This window comes from Egretta garzetta, unplaced genomic scaffold, assembly GCF_000687185.1.
Source record: "Egretta garzetta isolate BGI_Z169 unplaced genomic scaffold, ASM68718v1 scaffold583, whole genome shotgun sequence".
Taxonomy (NCBI): domain Eukaryota; kingdom Metazoa; phylum Chordata; class Aves; order Pelecaniformes; family Ardeidae; genus Egretta; species Egretta garzetta.
In genome coordinates, this window is record NW_009259189.1 from 394,864 (window position 1) to 416,545 (window position 21,682).

Sequence of the window (21,682 nt, forward strand, 5' to 3'; positions counted from 1 at the left end):
AAAATAAAAATCTCAAGAGGCCCAAAACCTGGCTTGTGCTGTACCGAGGACACCCTCATTTACACTGTAGAACACAGCAGCTGGTCTGCAGAAGTGGAACACGTGCAAACAGAATTAAGTGGAATATACACCAGTCACTCTTGAAAACAGACTCAAGCACTTCCCAGGCAATTGCACCAATTGCTCCTGGTGCGCTTCCTGTGTGGATAGTTACCCATACGGGAAGCATCTCGAATTTGCTTATTCGCATTTAACTGTAGCTAACTTTATGCTTAGTAACATTTTAAAAGCCTCTCAGCCAGAAGGATAAAGGTACTGGAACAAAAAAATATCCTTTTTCTATATACAAACTGACAAGATTGCACAATCAATTAAAACCAGTTTTGAACATTTAATAAAAACTCATCCTAGAAATCCAACTTTCTGCCGTGAGGTCCCCAAACTCTCTTCTTCATCCAAAATCTTCTGAAGGGCTATGTGCAATGACTTGCCTACTCTTTTTCCCGTCTGCAATGCAAAGAAAGCAAAACAAATCTGAGACATATGCTTATTAACAGGAAGACAATTTTCATGGAACACTTCCTTTTGACAAATATTTTCCCTTTAATGATTAATATACACCAGCTGGTGTACAACATGCTTTTCGTTAAGAAAAATAATGGTGGTGGAAGTTTCTTTTTAATTTGATTAAGTTCTGGAAAAATGTACACATAAAGGCAGTACTCCCATTCATCAGAGAAGCATTCCATGATCATTAACACCAGATCAGTGCACCGCTGGATCACTCAGGAGTACAAATTAAATTCACATCAGGCACAAGCACACATTCCAATTAGCCCGCACACACAACATGAAACAATATGCTAGCTGCCAGAGGACAAGAAATACCTGACCAGAAAAGCAGCCTACTAATATAAAGTTCAGTAAACTCTTCTGAACGTGCTCAGAATCAGCAGACTGAATTTAGACCAGCTCAGCACCCTGTCATGTGGCCAGAGAAGCCTAAAATGTACACTGGCTGCATCACCAAATCAGTCTGTGCAGATCCTTCGTTATGATATGCAATTCTTTACTGTCCAAGCACCTTAAAGGAGTTAACAGAAGATTTTCTTTACAAAAATAAACTCCACCAATGGAAAACCACCAGGATTAGCTCCGATACCAGCCTCTACTCTTCCCACATGCACGATTGTACTGTGGAAGCTGCAGGACAGGGAAACATTGGGCAATGCTGAAATAAAGATCTTAAGGCAGTGGTGCCTATTAGAGCTTTCCCAGTGTTTCTCTAAATTACCTGAAATACTGACTCCAGACAGAGATGAAAAGAGCCCACCTGTCCCTGAAGAGCCAAAACCAGATTATATTGAACCGAGATTTTTAGCTCCTGATCTACGCAACAAAGCCTATGCCTGCCACACAGCTGATCACAAAGTTCTCTCTCACCCGTTGATGACAAATGCTGACACCACGGGCACACAAACCTTAAAATAAGATACATTTCTAATCGAAGAACCAGGTGGCAGAACACGGCCCATAGTACCAAAGAAAAATTGCAAAGAGCTTTGATGCAACAGGGCTGCTGTCAATCCTAGACACCATGAGTCACACTAAATGAAGGGGGGCATGCTCAAGAGTTTTTACAGCTCTGCACTGGGACAAAGATCACAGCAGCAGTCTGCAGTCCTGAGGGGTGATAGATTTTGTGCGTTCTTCTCTTCAAACATAGGACAAAATCACTCACACCAGGTCAAAGTGAATGGGAACTATGCAGAGCTTTGGTGTTGACATAACACTGTTGCCATCTTTCCTGCTTGTCTCTCTTATGGATCAGATCATAAACTCAGCAAAAAAAGGCTAATGCTGGCAGCTTCCCAAAACTTTCCCATGAAGTTGCCTTCCTAAGAGATAGATCCTAGGAACATCTGTTCTCTACTGGGCAGGGAAAGTTGAACATTCTCTGACCTGCAGCCAAATCATTAGGGAATGGAGGTGTTGAGCAGGGGTTATGCAGCTCCTCCACTGGACATTTCCAGGCCTTTTTATTCTTCTTGGTGTCCTAATCAGGCTGCTGAGTTTGAGACAGAGACAAACAGATAATCTCTAACCTCCAAGAAAATATCTTGGTTTCTTCTCATCAGCTTTATCGCTCACTCTTTCAAACTGCTCACCACCCCGTGAGGGAAGACTTCTTCCAAAGCAAGTGAGAGAGAACACAACTCAGTTGGGCGATCAGCTTAAACTTTTAACTCCTTGCACCAACAAGCAGGGACAAGTTCACTAAAGCTCTTAAGCAGAATAGGAGGGTTTGAAGATATCCCATGGTTTTGTTCCATACGCATCTCTGATTAGTATTTAGATGAGCGTTCTATAATCCCAAGCACAGCCTTTGGGGGTAGGCTATACAATGGAACTGCAGAAGCTCATCTCCTATTTAGGGCTTGGTGTAGAGAGAAATCTGTGATCAAAACAGAGGCTCCAACCAAAGCTTTCTGCAGATAATTTGCATGTGGGGCAGCTTCTACCACAAACCTGCATCCAACTTAAGCACCCATCTCTTTGTGGCAGCCCTAGACCCAAAATCTCAACTCTTCTATGACATTTGGTTCGAACTGGACTCAAAATCCATCAAGGAAGACACATCAGATGTCCATAAGAAGTTTGGTTTCTTTAGGATGCCAAGTTAGAGGTAATCCCATCTACAGAGATAAGGGGGATAAGTGAACTCTCTGGATGCAAATAGAAAGCCCACCAGTACCACCAAGATTAGCACTCTGGATCAACATCATAAAACAGTGAAGTGCCATATATATTCAGCATGTAATTTCCATTTGAGACCAAATGTTTTCAAACTTGGCTCCAAGTCCTGCATTCCTCTCACAGCCATGATGAAATTACTTCTGGATCTCTAGGAAACAGAGACAGTTTGAAGTATTTAATTTTCATTCTGATTCCAACTTCTGTCTCATGCTCAAGGCCAAACCCAGGCATGAGAATTTATACTGGAAGACAGTTTTAAGAAAAGCCGGAAAAAAGGTTTAAAATGGAATTCTTATGTGGATGTCAACAACATCCAGATACTAGTATTTTTATGGCACAGAGGCAGATCAGAAACCCAGTAAAGGAAAGAAGAAAAACAACACTAAAATGAGAACAGTAAGCTTATCACAAAACAAATGAGTTGTGCTAGAAGAGAACACCATGCACTAGTAACTCAAAGTACCATCTCTACTTCTATAGGGGCTTTACCATGTTAGAAGTTTTGCTCATTCAGTCTTTAAGGGAAACTATGAGAGGGGGGACACGTTCTCTAAAAATACTCTCAGGGTTTATCAACTTAAGCTTTGCAGTCTTAGAGCTGTGAGCTACTTGACTGAAACAACTGTGAGCACCATACATTTCAGGCATCTAAAAGTTTTAGATAACTTCCATTCATATTAGATTCTGTTTCAAAGGAACTGTCAGTGACCTTGAGCAAGTCCCTTGTGCACCTAATAAAAGCACCAGAATCTCTGCTCTTAAAGTCCTTGCTGCAGCTTTTCATATACTCAAGTTCCAGTTCATCCAGTATCACTCAGTATCATCAGGAACTGCTCAAATCTCCTTACCTCCATCATTTCAAAAATACTCTCAGGATCAAGGCTACCTTTCCCCACTTTCTTCATAGAAGTGAGGGCGCCTTTACTGGTCACGGAAATAAGCAGGCTGGCCAACGAACAGGCTTCTTCCTGAAGGGTAGCATCCACCACATGCCTATATCCAATCTGTAAGGTAGTGACAAAACAACATGTTAGTTTGCAGCTGTCTAAGCTCTTTATTAAGAAGTTAAACCGCAAGTAGTAGCTCTGTTGCCTATCTACAACCTCCCACCCTGGTATTATGTGACTAACTTGATAGCATGGTACTTAAAAGGCCTCTGACCCAAAATTATGTGCACATAAATAATGGAGGTGAGATAAGCACGTCACTATTTCACACCGTCTTCCTCTTTGACCATCCTTACATCTACATGGAACTCCAGACTCCCCTTTCCCCTCAACTCCAGGCATGGACTTCCCTCCCTGCTAGGTGAAAATTACACAACCCCACTTCAGTGGGGGCCCTTCTACTATTTATGAAGATTGCTTAAAAGATATGTCAGACAAACTTCGAGGGAACTAAGCAAATCACTAACTCTTGCATTGGAAAATGCAGCATCTAGTAAGTCAGCTGTGTTAGTTGTGGGCTATATATGGAAAAGGAAAACAAAAACCTGCTTGAAAGGAAAGGACAGTATTGCACCCATGAAAACAGAGTTCTGTCCCCAGCAACAAATACTCATTGTGTAAATCCAGGCAGATCACACAAGCTCTGTGCCTCCCAACAATACCCATTTGTTTTAACATACTGAAGTATCTGCTACTCTGGATGTTGAGAGAGGAGTAGATGAAAATAATAAACAACTCTTCTGCATGCAAGAAGATGCATTTTAAGAATGCATTGTGTGGAAATCTGCAGGTCAGAGGTGGAAAAAAAAAAATCTTACTTGGTTAAAGTTCTTCTTAATTAGGAGGCCAGGGATGAACAAATATATACATAGTAAACACTGACCATTCTGTAACACAAGTTTTATCTCTCAGGGGAAAAAATAAACGGCAGGTGAAGTTAATAGAAACTGAAGTCTCTAGGTAGAAGGTCAGAAATTTGCCAGGCTTACTTTGCTTAGCGTGACAATGCAAGGCACATCATCCACGTTAAGTCGAATACAATCATAAGGGTCATCAGACAGCTCAATCTCTTTAGAGCCTTCTTCATCCTCTAGAACACGCACTTTGGGTATTCTGTGGAAACAAAGCATGCAAAATCATCGCTGGAACAGATAACGAATACAGGTGTTATACATTCTCAACTCCAAGAAGTGCCCTTTCCTCTAAATGAGGCTAAATGTTTAGAAAAAATATCCAGAAAGTTATCAAAGCATTAGCAACTCACTCACTGAGAGTAGGAAGAAAACATCATAAGTGGAGAGATATTTAAGATAAGACCATCATATTTACATCATTCAAACCGCTAGAATCTGAACTGGTTTTTACACTAACATATGGGGAGAAATTCTTTTGGAACTTGCACAATGCAATTCTGAACAATTCTTTGTTTCTCTCCTGTCTGATATACTGGAGAGAAATTACCAAGACTGAATCCTTTTGTACTACTGGTTCCCAGTCTTGCAGGCAACAGTAAAGTTGTCAGAATTACAGCAGTTGCATTGCTTGGCAAAGCTGTGACATCAGTAACAAATACAAGTAGTAAAGCTGTTCAGGAAAGAATGACACTAAGGAGACTTGGGGTAAAGGAAAAAGGTGACATTAGTAAAATCCTTTCTCTTTAGCAAGATGAGAAGATTGTCACGGCATTTTCATTCTTTAAGAGGCCAGAAGACTCTACTGTTTTAAGGACAAACATAAAAAAGCAACCACCAGAGATAAAAACCCAGGCAGAAATCCAAGAAATGCTTTCTTCTCAATTGTTAGTGACAAGCTCTCTCACAAATGAGCTAGATGGGCTCCTTATCAGTGACACATATATTGTATTTGTTATAGCCGTTTAATGGGAGTGTTACAGGATGATTTAATGCAGCTTTCTTAGCACATTTAATAAAGTCATTTAAAACAATTTAGTAGAAGATGGTATCTCAAGAAGCCAAGAACCTCAGTGCTTTGTATACCCGCGTTTATCCAGGTGCCCACTGGGATGGAGTACTGACTGAGACTTTGCTTTACTGCCCAGTAAAACCCGCACACAGCTCAACCATACTGCTCTCACATTTGCACTTGAGAACATAAAATATTTCAGGTCGTCCCTAGAAAGCTAACTTCAGTAGCCATGTGAAATATAACTACAAGCTATTTTTATATTAGTACTTTTACAGTTGCATTGTGTTTTATAACCAGACTCGGGAAGTTATGTTCTTTTACGCTTTCTGTACCAAATCTCTCTTAAAAGAGGAGATAGGGACGGATTTAGCAAACTTCTCCCCCACCAATGCAAAGTGATTTTTCTTGTTCCCTGGAAGAGTATTTTAGTTATTTGTGGCTAAGAGTCCTAGGGGCGAGTACTTCACAACAGCTAACCCTGCTTCAGTGAGAACAAGTTCTGTACAAGAACATTAGCCTGAGCCAAGCTAAACTAAAACTTTCAGTAAGCAGAACAACTACTATGTGTACTTTTTCCTGAAATGAAACTCAAAATGCTTTGCAGAGTTACATACCAACTCACTGGAAATGCATCACAACCTGTTTTCAAATTAAAAATATTCCATTAAAAAGTGATGGAATAAAGTCACAAGGTGACTAACCCTCTAGCTACACAGAACAACAGAGAAAGATAATGGACAACAACATAGGCAAGAAGTGTATGTGCCAGAGCAGTGCTTCAAAAAAGATTAAAGATTTCAAGGAAATCTGCGATATTAAGCAATTTTTAACTAAAATAGCTATGAAACCAGAGCAATGTTTGGTCTGCAAGAAAAAGTTGCCAGAATTAATACCTGAAAAATCCCTGCAAAGAGCTGTTTTGGCCAAGAACAGATGAGAGGTACAAATCAGAACTATCGCAGAGGCAAAAAGATAGTTGATCAGACACAAGCATCGCAGTTACGTAAAAAGGGGTTATACACAGAGAAAAACTAGGCAAAGAGAGTGTAGCACAAAAAGCATTTCCGCAAAACTGGAGATTTCCTTTCCCAACTTCTGAAGATTTATCTTAAGAACTAGCTGTACATGTTTACTTTGTAACTTTTCTTTTTCTGTTTTGATTCCTGCAACTAATCAGGGAAGAAATCTGCACAGCAGAGCTTAGTCACATAACAAACAATGCTCTTTTCTGTGTGCTGAGACCCAGATGTCACAACTACAAACCCAGTTCTACCCTTGCAAGCAGGCATCAGTTCTGCCTCTACCATGCTGTCCAGCAAAAAACCATGACATCTGCAAGGCTGTTGTGTTATAAACTCTGCAGCTTTTGTAACTTGCCTAGTTTCTGTTGCCTCGGTTGCAAGTAGGCACATTCCATGGGATCAAGTTTAATGCCAAGTCCTGACACAGTAGCTACCTGCGCATTTTACAGTATCTACTTTGATCATGGATAAATCCAGCCTTAAGCACCTTGGAGACACAGTTAAAAACACAGTTTGATATCTGCTATCTTTTGCACATGATGTTGATACAGTTTTTAAAACATAATGAACAATACAAAACTCCAAGGAGTAAATGTTCCCCCTAAAACAGTCATATTGTCATTGTTCCATGCCTGAAGGGGATACGATGAGTCAGGTCAGGCATACAAAGGATTTAAATCCCATAATTCTTGCGCAAAATTCCTTAAGTTACAATTTTGCATTTACTTAGCCCTCAAGAAAAATGTGCCCAATAGCTATTATAAAAATGGTTAGAGCAAGAGGATGAAGCTGAGGTTTTCAAATGCCTGTCTGAACATCTAAAAATTTGTAGCTTCAAAAAACAAGCCAGCAGCTCGAGTTCCCTGCTCTTAGTTCCAAGGCTGTAGGCAAGGCTGACAAAGATCTGAAAACACTTAGAACAAAACCATAGTTGTAAACAGATTATGAAGGCCAAGGAAGACTCAAAGAAGGACACATATGTCAAATGAAGTTCGGAACACTTAATCTGAAATTCTCTCCAAACTGACATCTCATCTTTCTGGGACAATATTTTATGGAGAGAGGGCAGCTACTCTAAACAACTTTGTGTCAATCCAAAGAAAACTTAGTAGGTACCAAAGGAAAGGCAGAGGAATAGTGAGTGAGGACAACAGGTTTTCCCTTTGAATTTCACCTCTTGACTTTCTGAGCTTGTATGAAAGTAGGTCAAAAATCAACAGGCTCTGCATTATGTCATACTGTACCACATTTTGATTTGATATCCAACTTCCATAAGACTGTGGATATCTTGTGCACAGATTAAAGACAGTTTTCAGAAGAAAAATAATCATTAAAACAATTACACTCTTCATGTTGCCCATGTTCCCAAAGGAACAGATTTTCTCTTATTTATTTATTTTAATTACTTTTCATATTATCTTCTCTCTTTATTCACAACTAGGATTCTGGATGAAACAAGAAAAAAGACCTAGTTATCTTGCACATAAAGTACATACCTTGGATCTGCAAAACAACTCACATGGGAGCAACTGTTTTAACTATAGATTTTAGCATCCTGGAAGCTCACACATGGAGAAACAGGCATTTCTTCCCTTTAATGTACTGTCAACTCTTTTGTGAACCATTATATTTGTGACAGTATTTCTTAATGCTACAATAACAATCTACCATTAAAAGTTACTGTGGAGAACTTGATTAACATGGGAAATTTCTCAGCCGTATATAGAAGTTGTAGTCTTAGATGGACTCTCCCCTTATCCCCTCTGAAAGCATTTATATCCTGATATACTGCCCGTCTTCAAAAGTGTATCTTCCTCTCCTTGTATGTACTTTTCCAGCTCTAGTACTGTGCACTGATTCCTGGATGAATAAGCTAGAACTACGCCAGTGACATTAGCAGATCTCTGATTTATAGCTTACAGAAGAACAATTTGAGATCCACTTTCAAAATATTTACACCTCTAAGAGTCTAACTTTTGCAACTCTTCCAGCTACTTTTGCTACACAAGTTTTTTAGCAAAGCCATTCACTAGTTTCTTCCTCAAGGGTGCTGTATTCCCTTTCATCTATAGATCAAGAAGATAAAAACATCAGAAAAATTACTGAATGTTATCATTAAAACACACACACAGAGCACTTGCATCATTCATTCTACTAGATTTTGTTCCTCCATTCTTTGAATTAGAATGCATGAGGCAAAATTCTTTTAAAGACACATTTCCCCCTCCCCACAATCTCTCACCACCATTTTTTCCTTAGTTTTAAAAAGAACTCTAGACTAACAGTTAATGAGAAATAACATCAGAAGCGGGAAAACAGGGCCAGTTACAAATCAGCGGTCACACTAACAGAGGGCTTCTTATTTGGGAGCATCACATATCAGTAAATACTTTTTATTTTAAACCCACACGGCATCAACACAAAGGCCTCCAACCACTTGTAACAAAACCATAGGAGCAAGACAATTTTTTTCTGGATCTGGCTACAGAACAAAAGTTATATTGTGAGCCTGACTGTGCATATAATGCAATAGGACAGCTGATTAGAAACTGAATTCAAGTCATTAGTTCATGTAACTTGCATGCAAATTGACTGCCTTGTATCTGAATGCAAGTTGCCTTAGGTATTTCTTATTTAAATAATTAAGCATTAAAAATGCTTAGCTCACAGAGAGTACTTCTCTTTCACTTCCCATGCCACTTCCACTCACATGAAATGAGATCTGTGCTTTACCTTGTGTTAAAGAGAGCTGCCTTCACTGCGATAGAGATTGCATCAAAGAGGTTCCCACCACATTCCAATAACTAGGGAGGAAAAAAAATCTCTTTAAAAGAAAATCAGGCTGCTGCCTTTAAACCAAGTCTTTATTTTACTTAAACCTCCTTGAAATGGTACAAAATTAAGATCCAGAATAGGTTTTTAAAAAACAAAGTTGTCTTTAAAGCCTATCTACAAAAATAAGCAACAGCTAGGAAATTAAGATTTCAGCTAACAGTATTATACATGCAAAATAGAAGAGTTAACGCACTTCATAATACAATTAATGGTAAAATTTAATAATAGCAGCTGAAATGGAACCACTGCTGCTCCTCTTCTTCTTGTGCTAAGGTTCTGAACTAGACTATAACCACAATACTTTTTATAAACTCATCACATTAATTCCTAAACGCTAAATCAAGCCAATCAATTTTCCATACTTTATTTCAAAGAGGACTCTTTTTTTTAAATATCAGCTGGGCAAACCCAACTGGTAAAGTTGTTTTCAAAGCAGCAAGACAAATTGTCACTCAGAACATGGTATGAATAGCTAGTTACACAAGGTATAGTTATGAAGGCAGATCATGACTTATTCTCTATTCTTTAAGGAAAAGGAATCATCAGCAGGTTTGTCTTGTAGCTGAAAAGGATCTAAGGAAATCCTGAAGCCAAAGCCTACTTGCTGGTAACACTATCATTTCAGTTAAAGTGTGTGGAGGGAGTCTAGCTTAGTTTCTTCCCATGAAGATCAAGGGAAGAACAGCACTGCACACTATAGAAAAAGGCAGGGCTCCCCTAACCACTAATGCCTTCTTACAGGCTGACAGACAATTCAAAGATGTATTTGGCCACAGACTAGTGTTAGTTCTCTGATAAGCTCTGCTCTGAGCTGCCAGTACTATTCTGTGAACACACACATCCCCAGCAAGCACTTGAAACTGCTTCAGGGAGAACATATGGATGCTTCTCCGTTACATCAATCTACGCTGTATGATGAGAGCAAAACAAGTTTTGCAACACTGATTGCATTGATTGTTCTTCAAAATCTATTTAATAATGAGATAAACTCTTGCACTGCGAGCAAATCATAAATCAGATGTTCTGGAAAGACGGTTTGTTTTTATGAAGACAGACTGAATTGTGTAAAAAGAATGACAAAAAGTTGGGACAGAAAGCTAAATACAAAGGTGATCAAATTATTTCTTTGCAAACAGCTGCTGGATACAGAGAGGTTAACCTGCCACTTTCAGTCATTATTGGATTTTACTGGATAACACAATAAGCCCCACAATATCTTTGTTATTAAAACACAATAATGGGATGTGCCTGTACTGTTGCTAGGCTTATGTTCAGGCTGCAGTTCTAAAGCCTTATCTGTATTACAGTGGCGCCTACAAGCTAGGAACACAGCCTGTATCAAGCAGGGTACAACAATTCTTCCAAAAATAAATGAACATGCTCTTCTCAGCTGAAGCACCTTGTATTGAGATTCCCCCCCACCCTCCTTTTTTTTTTTTTTTTTTAAAGGACTAAGAAAGTCTGCACAACTGTGAGTTGTGGGAAGCAAACAAGTCTTTAGAAAGGACTGCTTTTAATTTACTGATATACAAATGAAAAAGTTATTGGGGGTGGAAAAAAGAGAAAACATGGTAGACCTTGCCTTATTCAAAGAAGTTTTTCTTCTAAAAGGACAGATTTCTAAGTTGTTGGTGGGTTTTGGGTTTTTTTTTTCCACACTGGGGGGGAATAGAAAAGATGAGAAAGTCCTCTAAAGGATGCTCAGTAGTAAATTGCTAAAACTTCAATAGAACCTAAGGCACCCCCTCAACACACTATGTACTGTGACTGGGTAGGGAAGGAAAAGAGATTGCACGCTTTGATTCTCCTCGCTCAGCACTGCAGGCTGCTGGGGCAAATTATGTGGAGAAGGCTACACGTATATTAAAACCACCCTCAAAAATGCCTAAAAGCTTATTTCTGACATCAATGACTTAGAAGTGGAAAGAAATCGAGGGAAAGACCTCAGGAAAACTGACAAAAGGGTAAGAACAGGCTTATAGATTTGCATGACTGTGTATCTCCACATTCATGAGCTACTCTTTGGAAGTGGAATGTCTTCTATTATTAAGAAAGAATGCATGTATTTGGAAGTTCAAGGTATATATTCTTGACATTTGACACATATCTATCAGTGTCCACATGTCTGCATCTTTGTAATGCATATAGTAGAAGTTATTTTCTTTCTAGTCTGACTGTACACAATTACAGCACCTCCCAAGTACACTGACCACTAGAAAATATTTGAGAGATGTTTTTAATCAGTAAGCTGCATGACTATGCGAAACATACTATTTTCTCTTTTGAGGCTGCATATCTCAAATTTTGTTTATACACAGCAGCTGAATATAGATGCTTTGACCACTAGAAAATATTTGAGAGATGGTTTTAATCAGTAAGCTGCATGACTATGCAAAACACTATTTTCTCTTTTGAGGCTGCATATCTCAAGTTTTGTTTATACACAGCAGCTGAATATAGATGCTTTGATCAAAGTGCACATGGCTAAATTACATAACAATGGAGTATCTCCAGGTTCATAACATTCTTTCCGGGGTTTTGCCTTTTGGAATGAGAGACTTGAAACAAGTACCTTCCCACTTGACCACCGTGTACCAGTAGTTTCAGGCTTATGACAGATTTAAGGCTTATTTTCCCTCCAACTTAATCATGAACACAAACACCAATGTGAACAATTTCCAGGAATTCTGAAGGAAAACATCATCCAAAGGACTCTCAATAAGCACTGTTACTATCTTTAGAATCTGCCTGCCTCAAACAATGAATAATGCTTGTAGTACCTTATATCAGCACAAGTGTCATACTTCCACCATGTACTATTAAAATAGAATTCCATAGGAATGATTCAGCAAAAGCAGCTTCAGGAAAATCTGTAGGTATCAAGCACCTACATCAGATATAAACTATCACATGTGATATACATGTCTTCTATTTAGAAAAGGAAATAGTACCTCAAAAATGTGAAAATACAGAGGCCTGGGGTGGGAAAAAAAAAAGAGAAGGGAGAGAAGAGTAAGAAACAAATGTTAATGGTATCTTGTTCTAACTACACCAGCAGCTCTTCAATGGCTCACACACAAAATCCCTGCAGAATATGACATTAAGTTTAGAGTCCTAATTATGAACCTACGACAGATTGTTTATTGGCATTGTAAACAAAGCTAGATGTAAAACTCATCACATAACATAGGTCTTGACATTCATAATCCTGATGCAACTGGTAGCATAAAAATACCAAGGCTGTTTTTCTCTGTAGCTGTGGATAATCAATAAATTTGGCCAGATGAATCAAATAATGACCAGTTATACCTCATACAGAAGCTACACAGAACTACTTCTGCAGCAGCTTTATGAAAGTCTTTGTTTATGCAATGTTAAGCAGTACATTGCTTAAATAAGCACAGCATTTAATATTCTGTACCTCTGCTTGTAATTACCTAGTAACTAAAGGCCCCAGTGTGATTTCTCAGAACTAACACTTAGTTCTCTATTAAACTATGCCAAGCTCCAATAAGCTGGTGACCAGGACTGTAAAAGCATTCAGCAGTGGTACATATTTGATCATTCTGTATGCAGACTAAGTCACAGTATGTACCATATCTACTATAATTAGGCTAATGCTACTGCTTTTGAAATGCCTAATGGACTAATTTCCATACTTATTTAGGTCTTAGTCTGAATGTTCCTGTTTTGTTTAACAAAACCCTGTATTTTTTTTTTTTTGGCAATACAGCTTAATATTTTGCAAATCATTTCATACACATTAATGCATTCCCATGAGTAAGATCCTTCAACATATTTTCAATTACAAACTTGACAAACAGAAACCCAACTTTGGACCAGTAAGAACTGGAAAAAACACTCAGGAGAGTCTGACTTGCAGAATTCTATTAAATTCCCATGACAGAATGCTTTAAATGCAGCATAGTTTGGAAATGGAGCTGCTGCATGCACAGGATTTGTATGCATAAAACTCCCTTTTTTAATGGGAACAAATATTTAGTTTCTCTTCTACATTCAACACATGTACACAACTTTCATCAAAACGTGCCTAGGCCAAACATAACTTTTTTCCAGAAAAGTTTATGTTTTACTTCAGCGAATTAGTATTGATAATAGTGCAAAGAGGTAGACAGGATGGACAGTTATGTTAGGGCTAACATACATCCATGCTAACTTACCTTCATTAGAATGATACGCTTGCTGTTATATCTAGCTTGGAAAAAAGTTTAGTCTTCTTTAGTGGCAATTTCCTTGTCAGTATAAAGTCACTGATTTTTATCTGAGACAGATTTGGAGTATTCCGTGTTTTATTAGCTCTGCAGTGGAGCAGTTCGGCTAAGTCAGTCAGTGCTTTGAAAAACCTCCTTGAATCTTAGTTTTCATTTCCTTACTTACCAATACATCAACATAGAGAACCCAGCAATGCTCTCTGGGATTAATACAAAGTGATTTCAAGTCTACGCTGCTCTCGCTGCTAAATACTCTGTAGAGTGTGTTTGCTATCTCTGTGCCAAGTTCTTCTCCTCCCCGGCCTTCAAATTCAGGAGTAGCATTTGCAGAACTAGATAAAGAAAGAAAAAATACTTTCACTTCTGAAGCAGCCAATACCCAAAGAACATTTCTTAAATATAAAGCACTAGAAATATCTAAGAATTTATTTGTACAAGAATAAGCATCCTATCTGTTAAAAAAATTATTTCCATTTTGCATAAGAAAGTGTCTTGATGCAGATCATACACCTACATCTTGCTACAAACTCTGATACTAATTATATTCCATTACTATCTTCAGTTCCCAAGTTAGAATATTAAAGTTGGTGAATTCTCTCAGGGATTATTTCTTAAGCACTCTCATCTTCTATCATCTCAACCCTTTCAAAAATAAAGAAGTGAGAGAAATCTGTACTAAGTTCAAAAGAGCTAACAAGACAGCCTGTTGGTGTTGAACGTTAAATTAGTAAGAGAGTGGCTAAGAAGAGAAAGATGTGACGATATGACAAGTAGAATACGCTTTTTCTTTTTTTTTTTTTAAGTGACATGACTGCCTGACCTTAATTGGTAATTTCTTTAATGAGTATACTCTCTGCTACCAAGTCACTTACAGACAGCAGCTCATTCTTTTTAGCAACTACAGCTTATGGAGAGCAGCAACTAAACAACATTTTTTCCAGAAGGGATCTGACAAAAGCATGTGGTCTTCACTTCCTTGATTCCAACATAACAAACTTTATTTATGAACAATCATGCAAGAAAGTCCATAGGTGCTGAGGCCTTGTACTCAGCTAAGAACAAAATTCTAACAATTAAAAAAAACAGGCCCGCAAAAAACCCACCCCAAACTACAAAAAAACCCAACTAACCAAACCCCACCTCCAATCCACAAAGAAAGAGCAGAAATGTCCAGTGATGCATATACAGCAAAATAAGAAATATTCTGAACCCAACCTCTGGTTCATAGAGAGGACAAGAGCATTCTCAAGCAGTGGACCCGTGGCACGCATTGCAGATCTAGTTTTTAAACAAACTAGTCAGACCTCCCCCCAAATTAATTTCTCATTACAGAACATCGGAAAGAAGCTGGTTCCACAGAATGAGCTTTATATGTTCAAAATCTATAATAGCAAAGCCTTGTATTTTCCCAGACAATTTCTCAGATAAGTTTTGTGTTTATATGATGATACAAACTCTTATCTCTTCCATAGGAACACCACAGGAATGCAAACATCCAGCAGAAAACAAAGTCCGGGAATATTCTCCCTTCATCTTTAAAAAAAAAGAACAACTGGAGATCCACATTATCTAGAGATGACTTAAACCATCAAGTGAGCTGTACCAACAAGACTGCAGCACCTGTAAGGGAAAACTACCTCACAGTAATTCTCCCAACTTCTTCTTTTGCAGAACTGATGAAAACTCAGAATGCCAGGATAAGCTACTGAATTTTATAAACAATTCTACATACGCCTAAAAAAAATACATAAATTATTGCCAGTCAAACACTGACCTATAATTCCAAACTACACTTGCCACACGAATAAGCACTGCAAGTGTGACATAGTATTATTCACAGTTGCGTTAAAATCGGACAACAATTTTATAAAATAGGACCATATCTAAGTATAACTTAATACAGGAAATAAGCTGAGTCGGGCCTTTAGGTTGTATTAAACAAGCAGTTATCCTTGGTAGCAGCTTTTATGCAAGTTCGCAAGATCATTCTGTTTAAACCATCCTGTTTAAAATATGGTTACGCAAGCATTATGATTCCTAGGATAAGTTGAAAAAAATTAAACAAACCTCAGTCTATACCTCATTATCATTTCTAAACATGAAGCATTATCAAATGTTGTAGTTTTTAATTATAAATGGCCACTGTCTGTGACAGCAAGTAAGAAGAATGTAGGACTCAACTGGAATATTACTGCAAGATTCACTGCATCTTAATACCACTATTATTTTAACATTTCAATTCCTCGCAATCAAAGTGAAAAAAATAATGTCAGCGGGGTACTATTATAACAACTATATGGTAAATATTGCCATCCAATACTCACAGACTATAGCGGTAATTTACACTGGGTAAAATTCGAAAAAGGGCTGTCTAGCACACTAATAAAGGAAAATGCCAAAAAGCTTGTTTTATGGAGCACAGAAAGAACTTAGCAGTGGCCAAGTGGAGCACAGAATTTCTACTCCTGAGCAGAATGTAATTTTAAGGACTTTCAAAACCACTTCAGTGTCACATCACATAACAGTCAAGACTCCTAAAGCACAACAAAGCTTCTAGCATAGATCTCTACCTTCAAAACCCTTGCTGTTACCAGTCAAAATCTCCCTCACAGTAGTTAAGTACTTCCCATCCATTGCTCAGGCCATTAATACACTATAATTGACAATGTAAGTAATTGTAATGGAGATAAAACAGTTAATTAAAAAAAGCGTACAGCTATTTTGCTGGTATACAAGGGCTTCATTACTCAGAGGATGTTCTTCACTTAAAGCCACATTTACTTCAAGCAACCAATATCAGATTTCTATTCTTGCACCAAAAGAAGCACACAATCATTTAAAACACGAAGGCAGATTCACTGTGTTAGAATCAGCAGTAAGTTAACCACCTCCCTGACACCCTATCTGGCCAGAAAGCTGCCAGAAGACATGTTTATGACACATCTGCACTGCCAGGGCAGCCCCAGAAATACATAGACCTGAATTCAGGTCCAGAGGCTGGCTGTGTTAATATGATTATGATGATATTCAGGCTCATTACCCTATAAAAAGTTGGGCTAGCAAGGGCTTGGATTTAGTCTAGTTAAACTAGTAACTATCAACATGGATTTACCAATTCACATCTTTGCCTGGTCAGGCACTGCCACCACACTTCCCATCCAAAAGGAACATCTGCGTACAGAGTTTGAAACAGTTTTTACTCAAGCATTAGATGGTGTTTCTCTCTGAAAACCAAGCTAAATCCACTACAGACCCTCTACAGACTGGAGGAAGTACTGTAAAAAATGGTAAAGACATCTCACTTTTTCAAAACTCATTAAGTTTGTCTCTTGGCTCTGCAAAGAGTAGTTGCCATGATAACAGGCTTATGGTAGGGGAGAGAGGGGGAGGAAAGGTTCCTTTTCTGCCGCCACCATTCAAGTGATGTCCTTAGTGACTGCACTGAAATTTGTTTTAAGTTAATATTTTCCCCACATAACCCAACAGAACAGTATCTGAGGGTTACCTAAAAGCACGCTGATGTGGTTGTTCTGCAATACTGTCATCTCTTACAATTTGGAAAACTGCTTTCCATCTATATTTAAGATCATATCTGATCCAGTCTTCCACACGGGCACCAATGAGACAGGTCCACTCTTCCAGCTGGAAGAAAAGCATGTCTGGACTTCAAAGTGGAGGAAGAGATTGCCAGACTTGGACAAATCTGTTCCTTGCTTCCCTAATTCCACAAACAAAATCTAATGCATTCAAGGAATCCAGATTTGTGTCCCCCCCCTTTTTTTTTATTTCTTACACTTTGAAAATGATAAACCTTTGCTTCAGTCAAAAACCAAAAACCAAACAAAAAAAACCCCCTAACAAGTCAGTATTAGAACAGCCCTAAAACTCAAATATGAGAAAAGCAGACACTGCAGTCTTTCAATATCAATGACCAGGATTACGGTCTTCTCTGGTGGTGATGGGCAGTAAAAGGACATCACATAGGACATGGATTTATTCTATTATAATTAATTTCTAGTATCACAGATCAGCGCCCCAAAAATCATCTCTTCCAGAGACTAGCACCCGAGTCTGTCTCAAAATGGGACTAAACATGCTGCTTAGATTTCAGGATAAGGACTCAGAACAGAATGAAGAGAAATGGAATTTTTGGGCAAAGAATTATAAAAATGATCCAACAAGTGATTATTTTCAGCAGTACAAGAAACCATGAAAGTTTTGGGAAACAAGCATTTTAACACAGCTAACACTGCAGCCTGAGTTTTTATTATTAGTTTCAACAACATAAAAAGCCAAGTAGAAAACACAGGAACTTCACCGGAGAGCAGTCTATCAAACTATGCTCAGTTACTACCACCCAGTGGCAGCCTGGAAAAGCACCAGAGTACTGACAGCATCTCATTTCCCTTTACAGAGAACAAGCTGCTCCCACTTCACATTTTGTCTTTTGGATCTTTCCGGAAGCTAGAGGTCACCTTGCCAGGCAGCACAAGCAAGCAAGAGGTGACTACCCTTCTCTAAAAATTTAGGCTTTTGGTCCATGTTGTCACAGAAAGTAAGGATTACCTATTTCTAGAACTGACAAGATCCATCTTGCACAATATTGCTGCACATCTCCCTCCCATCTTATGAAGCAGAGATTAACAGTTAGAAAGTACAACTTAACATTAATCTAATGAGTTAAAAGTTTTTCTAACATTTATTCAGGTATGAAAGAAGTGCCACAGAATTGCAACATCCCCACAGACCACTTGTTCTAGTAAGGAAATGTCCCTGCTGCTGTTGGACTTTCTTCATACAGAAACCACCAGAACAAAGCAGGTACTATTTACGGTATTTTATACGCAAGTTTTATAAAGTAGTTGTGCTCAAATCCCCTCCAACAGCAAGACCAGATTTGGGAAGACTTGAGATTTGATATTTTTTGACCAGTAATCATAGGCAGATCATTAATTCATAGGCGAGTCCTTCCCTCTACAAATCCTAAGTTTCCAGAGTTAATCAGTACATTGTGATGTACAGAGGCAGTCTTAGAAAAGGCTGCATAATGTGAGATACACACAAATGTTACGGCAGATATAGCCAGTAGGGTCAGAAAAATTCAGATATACACTTAGTAGCTCTCACACCTTGGCTTTACTAACAGTACCTTGGTTTAATGTCAGAGTAGCAACACTTTTTGTTTTTAATAAAAATAAAAGGTCACATGCAAACCAGCTAACTTGACAGTGCCAAGGCTTTTACGAGAGGTTCCCAAAGCACTTTATTTCACAAAGTACAGTTTCAGGAGGCCTGCCAGATATGGATACTGTAGTTTCAGACAGCAGACAGTCTGGAATACCATTGAGATGTCACTATGCTACCTAGAGCAACCTGAAGATAAGAGCTCTCAGTTTCCTTCTAGCTTCCCTCATAATTTAAGCACTTTGAAGACTATAAGGAGAAGCAACAGTCCATTTGCAGCACAAAGCCAGAAATATTACTAACAACAAATACCATTTTAGTTAATGAAATACTGATTCACCAATAAATATAAGTAAATTTTCTAATTAACTTTTGCATCTGAAGTTTACAGTAAGGATTTTTTTTTTAACAAACGTTTTTGTACAAAACGCACTTAACTTTTTCCACTCTTTCAAAGACTAAGTAAGCAAAATCCTTTAAGTACAGTTAAAGTACAATCTGTACCAGTCAATTCTTTTCTTCTGGAATACTTCATTTTCAAAAGAGATTTTTTCTGTCGTTGTAAAAAACACAATTGAAATTGTAGTCACTAAGTCACGTAAAATGCATGTGCAATTGAACCATTACTCTTTTCCAGCTGCAGTGATGCTACGTAATTTGGGATTTTTTTTACCTGATTTCAGTCTTTAATTCCTATTGTTTTGCTTATTTTGGGTCTGCAGAACCCAGAGAAAGTTTGTGAACATTCACCACTATTGAAACAGTAGAATAACCTGTTTCTATTATTCAGACCCCCACAGGAGACTAGTGGAATGAAGGTATAAACTTCAGAAGAATGGTAAGATCTGATTAGTCATTTATTCCAAATATTAAATCTATTTCCTTCTCTTCTAGTATACTAACCAGTCAACAAAGAATTCCAGGTAACCTTCATCTGGTTTCTCCAGTTTTGGTGTCCCCATTTCAGCTTTTACACCTACCAAGATATCGGTGTGTCCCTGTTAAAACAAAAACATAGCACACAACTAGAATGATATTCACAAAACTGCTTGTTTAATTTAAATGTCTATGTTAAGCTGACACTTCTACCGCTCAGTTATCTGCACCCATCATTCTATCAGAGTGAACTTAAAATCACATTAGTTTTTTTTAAAAAAGGAAAGGCTTTAGAAAAACAATGTTAAGCCTAAGATGTTACCTCAAATGATTATCTTACATATTAACTTTCTCTAGGTTAAAAAGACACTCTCTCTTCATATCCATGACTTTTTCTATCATTTGGGTTCTGGAAACAGCTATATCTGCAGAACCTTTATAACATTGCACCATATATTTAACTTCTCCACAATCAACACATGCAGAAGTAGTTTTGCTTCATTCCAAAGGAACAGAATTATTTTTTCCAGTGATTAGGCATAACAGCAATATTTTTTTTTTTTTTTTTTTTTTTTAAGATTAAATGGTAGATTAGTTCAGACTGAAGACTTTTCAGGTACTTCACAGTAAAGCTAGTTCAAGTAAGTTAAGTCAGCCTGAATGAATTACGTATCCTGCCATTATTTCCTTAGCCCATAGTTTCAGATAGTCCTATATATACACACACATTTTATTACACACACAAACCCATCTACAAATAGCCTCAGCTTATCTTAAAACTAGTCACATAAACCAGGTGTCATCAGCAAAGTACGTGATCCCCAAGAAATTTACCAACCAGCTTTACTCTTGCAGATCCACTTGTGTTTGATACAACATCTGTTTCTACTTCTGCACATCTGTAGTCTTCACAGCCACGACCATCTACACGAAGGTCCTCCTAAGAACAACAATCAATATATTGTGCTTAAGGGAATCAGTAATGAAAAGTGTAAAAAAAAAAAAAAAAAAAATCTGTGATTTTAAAGTTTCCTTTTCCTATGCCAAACAGAGCAGTACAATTAATACAAAAGCAACAGCTCCCAGTTTCATTGCTTTCACTTAAATGTACACCAGAACGAACTGTGCTTTTCCATCCACCTCCCATTTACCTAGAGCTTGCGACAAGCTCTCCGCAGACAGACCTGAACTCCTGCACTACTTCCATCCTGTTTCAGTAGAAAGCCTCAGACTACAAAAATGTAAAGGTCTCGGCTTTAATACGTACTTTACCTACCGCAACATGGGCCTTTCTTGGCATACTCAAGTTCTGTACTTTTATATACGTAATTAGGACCCAGCAGACAAAAATAACCCACCAGCCTTCCAAATGCTTTCACCTGTTTGTATTTCAAAACCAGATGCTATGCAGCTTCAGATGCTATACAGCTCATCCTCATAAAAGTAGTCTTCTTTGCAGTAAAATACAGTTTCTGTACTCTGTGGGAAGTACAGTCCTTTTATGTTTGGCATTTCTCCCCACATGTCCTTCACTCTTCCTCCTTGGTCTACTTACAGCTTAGTGACAGGCTAAAGCTCCATGCGAGGGCAAAAACTGGAGACAAGAGCAAGGGAAGAGGGGGAAAGGAGAGGACAAGAAAAGAAAAAAAACAAATCCACGTCCTGTTCTCAACCTGCTTCCTGTTCCGATGCCCTGTTCTCGTGTGTTTGGATGATTGTTACCCCAGAGATTTCTCCCCTAGACACCAGGTAACAGAAAGGCTCCCTCCCTCCTCCCCAACCTACGCTGTAACCCCCTGCTGCCTCACACCTGCTCACAGAGAGCCAGCCTGGAGGGGCTGGGAAAGGCCCCGCTCCGCCCCTCACAGGGCAACGCTACCACCAGCCACACGCACGGCCGGGC

The 21,682-nt window shown here is 38.4% G+C and overlaps 1 protein-coding gene across 1 annotated transcript; it reads right to left on the reverse strand.

The window, feature by feature from the left end:
- Positions 1-18: 18 nt before the first annotated feature.
- Positions 19-21,676, reverse strand: EXOSC7 (exosome component 7; the record flags this gene model as incomplete). The annotated part of the gene is made up of 8 exons (XM_035891327.1): positions 19-507; positions 3,606-3,761; positions 4,694-4,817; positions 9,386-9,456; positions 13,886-14,051; positions 19,807-19,901; positions 20,618-20,719; positions 21,590-21,676. Coding segments are annotated over 8 exons (906 nt in total), but the record flags the coding sequence as incomplete, so codon positions are not given.
- Positions 21,677-21,682: the final 6 nt, after the last annotated feature.